The sequence below is a fragment of the Phodopus roborovskii genome, unplaced genomic scaffold, assembly GCF_943737965.1.
Source record: "Phodopus roborovskii unplaced genomic scaffold, PHOROB, whole genome shotgun sequence".
Lineage (NCBI taxonomy): Eukaryota > Metazoa > Chordata > Mammalia > Rodentia > Cricetidae > Phodopus > Phodopus roborovskii.
Window position 1 is genome coordinate 5,576,829 of NW_026126693.1, and position 12,066 is coordinate 5,588,894.

Sequence of the window (12,066 nt, forward strand, 5' to 3'; positions counted from 1 at the left end):
TAGGATACTAAGTCTTCCCATAAGTTAGTAGTTCTATTTCTTACTCTTTTGCAATCACAGCAGTGGCATAGGCCAATGTGAAGCATTACTGGTTCTCAGTTGTGCTTTCAGGAGAGATCCAGGACACATGCCATTCTCCAAGTATGTCTTTATACTCTAGAAATGACACTGGGAGGCCAGGGAGTGATGCTGTGGCCTGGGTACTATTTTACACAATTCTTCCATCCCATATCTGATGAAGACACTTCTGGGTCACCTCTGCCAAGGATCCTTCACTCACTAAATGCCTTGCTTTCAGTTAGTCAGGGACAAGACTTTTACATGCACCCAGTTTTAGAATATTCATTTATTCACATAAGTAGCAGAAAGGAGTTCTTAAAAATACCTATTACATTTGATTCTAGAAATAACAGAAAATAAAATTAGTAGACTCATGTTACACAACTTTGGAAAGGCATATCTATCCTTTCAGAGAAAGGTTTGTTTTTTTTTTGTGGTACCCATGATGGAAGTGCTTAACCAGCCAGTGACAGGTTAGCATTACTGATAGAAGCCCTTGTAAGTTTTCCTGATTTTCTCCCCCCATCACTATTTACTTTTGAGTCCAGTGGAAAGAGTCCTAAAAGTAAAAGGCACCTAAAATAAAATTAGACCTTAACCAATAAAAATTACATATTTATATATCAAGGAAAACACTCCCTTGAAAGGCGCTGATACCATCAACATGAAAACCACTGCAAAATCAGATGTATATAAATGTTTACCTGAATCTGAAACACAGCTGCACAATGAAAAACGTTGTGTTTATAAACCTGTGGGTGTTTTGTTACCATTGGACCAAAAGTAGTACAGTATGTTAAGAATGGACTCTAATTTCCATAGTCAAGATAGGTTTGCTTCTGAGATGAACTCCTGGACTTATAAAAATTCCTGGTGTTTGCATTTCAGGTGCACAGCAAAACCTAAAACTGCTACTTCAAACTAAAGTCCCCCTTTTATTGTTATAAAGCCATAAAGATGATGCTGTACTAGAACTTAAGCACCTAATGTACATTCTGACCAATTTATATCTTCTGGGCTATAATTAGGACCCTCAGGATTTGTTTATGTGTACACATACTGCAAATTATTTCTTTAAGCTGATAAGACAACTTTAAAAATACAAATAATCATTTACTATAAAAGTTTTAAAAATCAATTAAAAATAGAACAGGTCATCAGACAGGTACTTGTCTGTGTCTCCTCTCAGAAGAATGCACTACTCATCGAAGCCAGTTTGTATTCAGCTGGGTCTGCTTCTTGATGCTGGTGTCCATTTTTAGCACTTCTCGAATGGCCATGGTGGCATACGTAGAAGGAGGAAGTGAAAAGTCCATCTTCAGAGCCCTGTATTTGCCTTCTACCAGGCAAGAAAAAAGTACATGGTCAAAGACTGAAAGTGGTGGCAGGTTGACCAAATATACTAAGATTCCCTGAAAAGCCACACACTTTCCTTTGGATTCTACTCCCCAAGGGCCCTCGGAGGATAAGACCATGGAAACGAGAGCACAAATGTATGAAACAGCTGGATAACAGGGTAGGTAGGGCTGGCAAGGTGGCTCATCAAGTCAAAATTACCTGCCACTAAGCCTGATTGTAAGGAGTAAGGTTTTCCCCTGCCGCCTGGTCCCACCGTGGCGCCAGCCCCAAATAACATACAGAGACTCTGTATTAGATATAAATGCTGTTGGCCAGTTACTTATCCCTGGCACTCACACAGTGAAGAGAAATGTATCCCCAAGTTGTCCTCTAATCTCTCCCTGTGTGCCATGTGCACACTGACACACATGGACAGACACACAAAAAAACCTTCACATCTTGCTGATTTACCAGAAGCAAAAACTGGTGGTGGTTTTCCTTCTAGGTTGTCCACATCCGTATTGAAAAGTGGAATTTTAGGATCATCATATGCAACGACTTCCCTTTAAAATACATAAAGAAAAGCATGAACATGAACACCCACAAATGGTATAAAGCTCTTCATCCCCATTTGTGGAGCAAGACAAACATACAGTGTGACTGGTAGGCCTCCCCCAGAACAGAACAGAACAGGCTGGATTTTATGCATAACAACCACTTTTCCATTATTTTATTAATAGACGGAAATGATCTGGAAGGTTTCTCTAGCATGGTGGGCTCGATTTTGCACAGGTTGAAAGGGAAACAACAGTGGGCACCACTGCCATCACCTTTATTTTTATTTTATTTATTTTACTTTTTAATTTTCCACCCCTCACCTCTACCATTCTTCTTATGAGAGGAACTGATCGCCAAAGCGTGGAAGGTAAAATCCAACTCTGCCAACTTCATCACCAGGAAAAAAAAGAGAAGAAGAAAATAATTTCCTGGCTATGGGCAAGTAGTTCAGGATTTCATTTTAAAGTTAGAAAAGTTTCAGGGGACAGTAAAAATATCACAATATCATATATATGCTGGAGTTATAGATGGAACTGCCATGTGGGTGCTAGGAATTGAACCCAGAGGAACAGTCAGTGCTCCTAACTACTTAGCCATCTATCTAGCTCCAGAAGCTAATGGAAGTTCTTCAGAGAAAGGTAAGAAAGCTCATTTTCTGTAAATTTGTTCAGTAAGTCACTGTATGACTGCAGTCAATAAACATCAGTTTCTTCTTCTTTTCTTCTTCTCCTCCTCCTCTTCTTCTTCTTTTTTTTTTTTTTTTTTTAGTTTTTTTGAGACAGGGTTTCTCTATATTGCTTTGAAGCCTGCCCTGGAACTCACTCTATACACCAGGCTGGCCTCGAAATCACAGAGATCCGCCTTGCTTCCCAAGTGCTGGGACTAAAGGCGTGTGCTTGATTACTTAAAAAATACTAACTGGTGGTGTAGTAACAGCAGAAATCAGGACAGTCAAGAGCTATGGAACACTCATATGCATAGAAACACATACATACAAAGCAAAACCTTGTGATTCAATAAAATACTCCAATTCTGTATCAGTCTATACTCACCAGCTGACATTCTGAGGCCGAATAATGATCTTTCGGTAGGCACCCGATAAAGAGTAATCTCGAATTGTGTGTCTCATGTTGTCAATATCAAGACTGTCTGCAGTGAGCATTTCCCTGTAGGCTTCACTAACTGATACAAAAACACAAACAGTTAACTATAATGCAGTGTGTCAGCATTCTGAAATATAGTAGAAATAGTATAACATGTAAGTCTAGCCAGACTGTCCTAATAGTTAACTATAGTTTATAATCCAGAGGCTATAAAACCTCATCCAATTAGCAAGTAGGCTTAAATGGTACCTGAAGCTTTAGTGCAGTCACCCTGTATCTTTATTTTTCTAATCAGCTACAAGGCTTGTGGCTAAAGTTCCAAAGCTAATCTCAAAGGCCACGTTACATGAAGCTCTAAATACAATTTATATAAGGTGAGTCTAAGTCTTTAAAAACAGTTGCCCCTAGAAATGATCTGGTCCACTGAGCCCACAGGAGATGGCTCTCTAATGTGCCCTTATGTCATCTGTAGGGACTACTACACAAGCCAAACCATGAGGAAGTTCCTTTCTACTGCAAACAAGTTCTGATTTCTTACAGGCTCTACTGACTTCTCTGAAACATGGTAGATTAGCTGTCCTCTACATACATCTTTAAGTATTGGAGTTATGAGCTGCTGTTTTTCTATTAATTTATTTGAGAAAGTATTTCTCTGGGTAGTGCTGGCTATCCTGGAACTAGCTCTGTAGACCAGTCTGGCCTCAAACTTCGAAAACCACCTGTCTTTGTCTCTCCAAGTGTTGGGACTGAAAACATGGGCCATCACATCCAGTTCAGATATTATTTTTTTTTGTGTGTGTGTGTGTGGGGGTATTTATTATTATTCAGGTTTTTTTTTTTTTTAAATAAAAAACAATCTTATTTTAAATACCAGTCCTAGTTCCCTCCCTCTCATCCTCCCATTCTCTCCACTGCTACTAAGAGAGGTGAGGCCTCCCATGGGGAACCATCAAAGTCTGTCACACCATTTGGGAGCAAGACCTAGGCCCTGTCCATGTATCTATGCTGAGCAAGGTACTCCTCCCTCCATTGGGAATGGGCTCCAAAAATACTGGCTCCAACACTCACGGGGCCTAGTTTGGTTCCCAAGCTATCAGACTGGGATCCACGAGTTCCCACTTGCTCAGGTCAGTTGTTTCTGTGGTCTTGACCCCTTTGCTCATCATTCCTCCCTCTCTGCAACTGGACTCCAAGAGTTTGGCTCAGTATTTAGCTGTGGATCTTTGCTTCTGCTTCCATCAGCTACTGGATGAAGGCTCTAGGAAGGCATACAAGGTAGTCATCAATCTCATTATAGGGGAAGGGCATTTAAGGTAGCCTCTTCACTACTGCTTAGATTCTTAGTTGGGGTCATCCTTGAGAATTCCTGGAGATTTCCCTAGTGCCAGATTTCTCATTAACCCCAAAATGGCTCCCTCTATCAAGGTATCTCTTTTCTTGTTGTCCTGTTCTTCCCCCAACTCAACCTTCCTCCCCCCTCTCCTTCACCCTTCCTTTCTGTCCCATGTCCCTCTCTCCTCTGACACTTCCAATTTACTCAGGACATCTTGTCCCTTTACAGTTCTTGGGGGCCGGTCTATGTACTCTCAAGGGTCAGATTTTATTTTTTACTCAAAATTTTCTTCATTTTATTGTGTTAGTGCGCGTGAGTCTCTCTCTCTCTCTCCCTTCCCCCCTCTGTGTGTGTGTGTGTGAGGGGGGGGAGGGAGGTGGGCACAAAGTATATGTGGAACACAGGAGATCAGAGGACAACACTTTGGAGCTGTTCCTTTCCCTGACTTTATGTGTGTTCTAGGGACTTAACACAGGTTGTCAAAATTACGTGTCATACAGCAAGTGCCTTTACCTATCTTGTTGGTTCTTAATATTTTTTTCTCTTTTGGAGACAAGGTCTCACTATGTACCCCTGGATGGTCTCAAACTCACAGTGATTATCCTGTCTCTGTGCACAGCCTTTGTGGCTCTTAATTTTTATAATCTACCAAACTAATTTTTCTTTTCATGATTTAAAAAAAAATTTCATTTTTACATATGTAAATGTATGTATGTCTGTGTAGAAGTATGTATGTGTGCATGTGAGTGTCTATGGAGGCCAAAAGAAGGCCTTAAATTGCAGGCAGATGTGTGCCACCCGATGTGGTGCTGGCAACTAAATGCAGATTGTCTGGAAGAGTAACAGTCTTTCTTGACCACTGGACCATCTCTCTAGAATGTTGTTATGTGGCTCAGGAGCCTTTAATTAACAACCTTCTTGTTTCGGCTCCCCCACTACAATGGCAATGGCATTGACTTCCACCTGAACATCTGACTGCTAGCCATGACCATGAGGATTTACAGTTAATGCTTTCTGTGATTCTTATTTTCCTACTACTAACATTAACTTTATCTTATATTATTTACAAGTATACAGCAATTGAGGAATACAGTCAATTCATTTCTTTATTCAAGTTAGTCATTAAAAATGCTGGAAATATAGGGACAATGAAAGAAGACAGCCTCACCATTCCTCTGAGAACTTCTGGGTACTAGACGTAGGGTACATACCTGCCACGACTACAGGGTTCTATGAATGGTTTTGTCAAATGTTCTGCTAAATTACTTTTATTGGAACCAGCCAAGTTCCAGATACTGAGAAGAATAAGAAGGCAGGACATTCTTTTTCTTTTTTTGTGATGACTGATTCAGGCTATCAGCTTGACTTGGTGTACCAATTAGTTTTTCTTAACTTGATACAAATTAGAGTCATCTATGAGAAGGAAACTCATCTAAGGAATTGCTTCCATCAGACTGGTCTGCAGCTTGTCTGTGGCACACATTCCTGGTTTCTGGTTTATGTAGGAGGGTCTAACCCACTGCTATCCCTGGACAAGCCAGGAAGCAGCATTCCTCCAGTTCCTGTATCTGCTCTTGCTTGAGTCCCTGTCCTGACTTCTTCTCAATGAGTGAGTGTGATGAGGCTGTGTGAGCCCAATAAATACATCCCTTTCTTCGCAGGCTGCTTCTGGTCATGGTGCTTTATCACAGGAACAGAAACAAAACTAGGATACTTGGGCAGCAAACTGGTTATCACATTTTAGCTGAGCCTGTTCCACTACAACTGAAATGGAAACTCCGGGGACTTTGCTTTTGATCAGACTGATGAACTGAGACCATAGTTCTAGAGGAGACTGGCATGTGAGTCAGAGGTCTCAGTGTAGAAGACTCACTGTTAATGTGGACACACTTTCAATAGAGCCAAAAGGAAAAAAGCAAGGAGCAGCCTCTTCCCCAGACCTGGGAAATGGTTTTTCTCCTGCTCCTAGACTTCATGACTTGTATCAACAGTTCATAGGTTCTTGTACCTCTAGCCCCAAACTGATGTCCTGGTTCTCTAGCATGCAGATAGCTTGGAACCTCCCAGTAGCTATAATCAAGTGAGCCAAGGCCTCTCATAAATCCCTTTTTGTCTCTGTTTATGCTATCTGTTCAGTAGCTATAATCAAGTGAGCCAAGGCCTCTCATAAATCCCTTTTTGTCTCTGTCCATGCTATCTGTTCCAGGAGGATCCTGACTAAAACAAGCATTTGCATTTTCCTTCTTCTTAGAATTACAAGGGCAATTTTATCAGAGATTAAAAGAAAAACTCCAAAGAGGGCAAGCTGTAGATCTCAGCAGCTGTCCAGGAGGGAGATGGAAAAGAGACAAAGCATGCCATGAGTCAGGCATGGTGTGACCAAGTGGCACAAGGGAGGTGGGGTGCTCAAAGAAAGAGTAAGGAAGCCCAAAGTACCGAAAAGGTAAAGGTATACTTGTGCTTTGGGGCTGCATTTAAAAAAAAAAAAAAAAAAAAAAAGGCAGAACAGATCCTCATGATAGCTGTGTGGTAACCACTAGCTTCAGAATCTTTTTCTTTTTTTTTTTTAATTTCTTCACCTTTGACACTCATCATTTTTTACTGGTGAAAATTTACATATCTACCATTATAGGAATCTCTCCATCAGTTAATTAATTTTACATGCCACCAGTTTCCTCTCCCTTCCACCCCCCATCCACTCTTCCTCCTTCATTCAGAAGAGGTAAGAACTCCCATGGGAGTCAATAAAGCAAGGCATATCAAGTTCAAGCAGGACCAAGCTCCTCCCCCTTGTATCAAGGCTGGACAAGGCAACCTAGCATGGGGAATAGTTTCCAAAGAGCCAGCTCATGACCCAGGGACAGGTCCTGGTCCCACTGCTAGGGGCCCCACAAAAGACCAAGCTATGCAGTTGTCACTGAGAAGAAGGCCTAGTTTGGTCCCATGCTGGCTCCTTAACTGTTGGTTCAGTCTGTGAGCTCCCACAAGCTCAGATCAGCTATCAGGTTTCCAGATCATGATCTTGACCCCTTGCTCATGTGATCCCTCCTCCCTCTCTTTTACTGGACTCCTGGAGCTTGGCCCAGGGGTTGGCTGCTTCCATCAGTTAATGGATAAAGGCTCTATGATGACAGCTAATCTGATTACAGGAGAAGGCCAGTTGAGGCACCCTCTCCACTATTGTTACAAGTATTAGCTGGGGTCATTCTGTGGGTTTCTAGGAGTTTCCATGTTACCAGGTTTCTCCCTTGCCCCATAATAGTCCTTCTCAGATTAAGCATCTTGAGTTCCCAAGGGAAGCCGACTACACTATTCCCTGCCCACCTTCCTTGTTCTCTCTTGTACCAGTCCACTCCCTTCTCTTCAGTGAAGTCAGCTAGGTACCGGAAACAGAGAATGTGATTACTTACACATATACATTAGATTTCTATAAAGCTGGATAGAGATTATCCTATCATCTAAGGACTTTAGTCCTAATCATTTTTATTTGTTTTGGGACAGGGTTTGTCTCTTTTGGCTGTCCTAGAACTCACTCTATAGATCAGGCTGGCCTTGAACTCACAGAGATCTGCCTGTTTCTGCCTCCAAGTGCTGGGATTAAAGGCATGAGCCATCACCACCTGACTATTAATCATTTTCTAACTTAAATTCAAGGAATGTAATATTAGTAAGTAGAACTCTGGTTCTTTGCCCAAGAAAAATTATCTTTTTCAAATTTTATTTTTTTTTATGTATATGAGTGTTCTATCTACATGTATACCTTAATGCCAGAAGAGGGTAACAGATCACAAGAAAAACTATTTTAACAGAAAAATACTATCTATAGGCCAGTGCTGGCTAAGTGTTCCTTAGTGCTCAAACAGTGCTCAAAACTGTTTCTTTACTACCTCTGAATCACAAACCAGAGAAATTGAAAGTCTTCCTCTCTACCACCAATGGCATCCATGAATGTAACAGAAAAAGTTTGGAGAATGGGAAATAATGGCAGAGGATTCTAATTTTCATTTCCTTTTCTCAGACTGGCATCCAGTTTATAAGCTAAAGCAATCCTCCAGACTCAGCACTTGTGATCATAGGCCCATGACAGTGCAGTAGGGGTAGTTTTTAATATAAGTTACTCTCCTGAATACATTCTTTTCCAGGAGAACATAAAATACATACATACACATATGTGTATATATGTATGTATATATACATACATATGTGCACATGTGTATATGTATAGACAAATACATACACAATACATATATAATTAAATTTAGTCAAATATTATATATTTTAATATATTATATTTAGTTGTTATACACACACACAAATAAACTTTTATATAGGGTTTTCTATGTAGCCCTGGTTGGCTTGGAACTTGCTTTGTAGACCACATTAACCTTGAATAAACAGAGCTTTGCCAGTCTGCTGGGACTAGCCATTACACTCAGCTGTTTTTGAAGGTTAAATCTCTATTAAAATATGGTAGAAAAAAAGGTTTATGTTTCAAACATTGACTTCCCCTTGCTTCACTCTTGGCTACTGATAGCTTAATCATATTACACTTGTTTTAAATATTTGGCTCAAATATGGAACTTACTTTTATGTTTGGGGTAGATAACATCAAAACCAGGCAGGGGCATCACCACATCATGAATAGAGTAATTACTAACATCTTCTTCCTCAATATAGGTAGCTGTAGCTGCAAATCCACAAGTAAATGGCAGGTTAAGAAAAAGCACTTTCATGAATTCAGACTCCTATAATTCTATTTATCTCAGTGAGTGGAAAGTACAAGGTGTCCAGGTATAGAGGCCCTGGAAGATTAGAATTATCCTTTTCTACTCAGTTGGCACCTTGAGCAAGGAGCTAACTCTTATAACAATCAGAATACTTCCCAGTAGTACTACAACAGAGCAATGCTGGCAAAGTGTCTAGTGTAGGACCAGAAACACAGTAAATGTTTGATATTAGCAATTATTTTTTAAAAAATATTTTATGTGTATGGATGTTTTGCCTGCATGTATGTCTGTGCACCATGTGTGGTCAGCATCCCCAGATAGTATCGCCAGAAGAGGGCATTGAATCTCTGGAAACGGAGTTTCCCATGTGGGTGCTGGGGATCGAACTTGGCTCCTCTGGAAGAGCAGCAAGTCCTCTTTACACCTGTGCCATAGCTCTAGATCCATGCTCACATTTATGCTAATGTTTCAGACCATCCTAGTATGCACTCACTAAAGTTAGCCCTGGTCTGGTGTTCACCTGAAGAAACTCTTTAAAACTGCCTGATGACACAATGGAATGCTGAGACACATCCATAAATACACATTATTTTGAAAACCCAGATTATAAAGGACTTATAGCCATCTGCTATACTAGCTGAAGGTCTAGAATGGAAGCCCAGACTTAGCTGCTTACTCAAAATATATACATATCTTTTCATTGGTGATAAAAACTACCAGCCTGAGCTCATGAGGCTTTTCCATCTCCCACTTACTACACATCTCTTTCTTAACTAGTAGCTATGCTAAATTTTAAAAACACTGTTACCTCCTTTGAGAACAAGGTCCCCAGGGACAGGTTTCAGCCCATAGTCTTCTAACCTTTTGCTCACCATGGTATTCCACACATAGCTTTGATAACTATGGATATACATTAATCGATTATTTCTTGGGATCTGCAGAGAAGGGAGAAATTGGCAAAACGAAAAACAAAAAAAATAATTCTGAGCATTTAAAGAGCTGTTTCTCAAATATTTTGCTCATTTAATTGTAATCCTAACACAAGAAACCCAGACTTCAAATCTGATTGTAGGGCTGGAAATATAGCTCAGTAAGAAAGCACTTTAAAGTGGACTATGGACTATGCTTACCAATATGGTACCCTTGATTGACAGTAACAGGCAACCACTAAGCTACTTCTTGTCGAACTCCCTTCCTTAGGCAGTTTAAAGCTCCAATGAAGATGACCAAGAAATGACTGTACAATGGGGTCAGATTGATGGCTCAGCAGCAGGTAAAGGCACTTGTGCTAAGCCTGACTACCTGAATTTGATCTCTGGAGACAGAGAGAATGAACTCTCTAAGGTCATCCTCACCATTTGCTCAACCACATGCATATACCCTACATAGGCAAAAACACAAGATAAAGTTATAAAAGAAATGACTGTAAAACGAGTCCTGAATTTTCCAAACCCCATTCAATTAAAAATTATATTTTCCATAGACACTTTCTTGTGCCTCCAATGTTGATAAACACTGCCAGCCATTTCCCACATCTTTCAGGGTCAGAATGACCACTAAAGGATTCTTTTCAAGTGTTTCTTTAACACAATGTTTAAAAAGCATTAACCACCTAGAGTCATTGCCTGACTTCACAAATTGCACTCACTATGCCAAATGCAGAGACTATATTCTTCATTCCATATTTTGAAAGTCCTCGAAGCAGCTGCCCTTCCACACACCTTTTGACAGGTAGTTTTTTTAGAGCAGAGGCTGGATCTTTGGTCTTGGCCCATTCTTCTCTGCATTTCACCAAGTACCCCTTTTCAGCTGTGGTAAAAGAAAAGCTACAACCAAACTTGTCCAACAGAAAAATATGCATCACCTAACATCCTTCAACATTCATTTGTAACGAAGAAACTCAGTCCCCCAAAAACAAAACCATAGGCCTAAGAAGATTATTTCTCTTTGGCTCTGTGAACAGCAAGAGCTGTAGTCCATTACCACCTCAGCTAAGGAGGAGGTCTCTCCCTTCTCTTTGCCCCTGTACTGCTTGTTTCAAAATTTAAAACTTTTTTTTTAGCTTGAAAATAATTACCTAAAATGAGTATTATTATTTTAATTTATCAACAATATTTCCTGAAAAAATTTTAGTCATTATATTATGCTTTAACAAAATAGCCATACATAAGTTTTCTGTAAGTTCAGAGAATTCATAGTAACTGAAGAGAAATGAATTTGCATTGAAACATGCATGAATTAAATTAGATGAATAAAGAGCTTGAACCAGGATAGTTTTCAAAAATTCAACCTTATATATAAAATTTTAAAAATGAAATAGCTGGGTGGTGGCTCATGCCTTTACGTCCCAGCACTTAGGAGGCAGAGGCAGGTGTATCTCTGTGAATTTGAGATCAGCCTGGTCTACAAGAGCTAGTTCCAGGACAGCCTCCAAAGCCTCAGAGAAACCCTGTCTCGAAAAACAAACAAACACACACACACACACACACCAACAAAACAAAACCCCAAAACCAAACCAAGAACTTTAACATAACAACATGAGTTACTTTTACTTAAAGTGATTCTATGAATATTTAGCTATACATTTTTTTATGCATTTTAACACAAATCTTTTTCTCACCTCCAGAACGGGGTTTCAGTATTAAATCCATGACTTCTGTCCAGGAATTCTGTAGAATAGCTCTAGAATTAAACAGTACTTACTTAACTTTGTGTAAGATAAGCTTTTTATGCTCAAGTGTTAAGAAGGCAACAAGAAATACTTATTAGCTTATCAAATTTAAAAGTACCTAGAAAAACCATGACAGACTCCAGTGACCAATATCTATGGTCAAGAGTGCTTATTGTTCTTGCAGAGGACCTGAGTCTGGTTCCCAGCATTCACATCCAGTAGCTCATAGTTGCCTGTAACTCCAGCAATCTACTGCTGTCCTTTGGCCTCTATGTG

The 12,066-nt window shown here is 40.0% G+C and overlaps 1 protein-coding gene across 1 annotated transcript in view; it reads right to left on the bottom strand.

The window, feature by feature from the left end:
* Nucleotides 1-328: 328 nt before the first annotated feature.
* Nucleotides 329-12,066, bottom strand: part of Pus7 (pseudouridine synthase 7) — a 47,714-nt gene continuing 35,976 nt past the window's right edge. The window contains exons 9-15 of the mRNA XM_051174810.1: nt 11,740-11,801; nt 10,768-10,928; nt 9,928-10,054; nt 8,978-9,079; nt 3,009-3,138; nt 1,870-1,961; nt 329-1,399 (exon numbers count right to left, since the gene is read on the bottom strand). Coding sequence (XP_051030767.1) covers nt 1,263-1,399; nt 1,870-1,961; nt 3,009-3,138; nt 8,978-9,079; nt 9,928-10,054; nt 10,768-10,928; nt 11,740-11,801 — 811 coding nt within the window. The 3' untranslated portion in view covers nt 329-1,262. The remainder of the gene's footprint in view (nt 1,400-1,869; nt 1,962-3,008; nt 3,139-8,977; nt 9,080-9,927; nt 10,055-10,767; nt 10,929-11,739; nt 11,802-12,066) is intronic.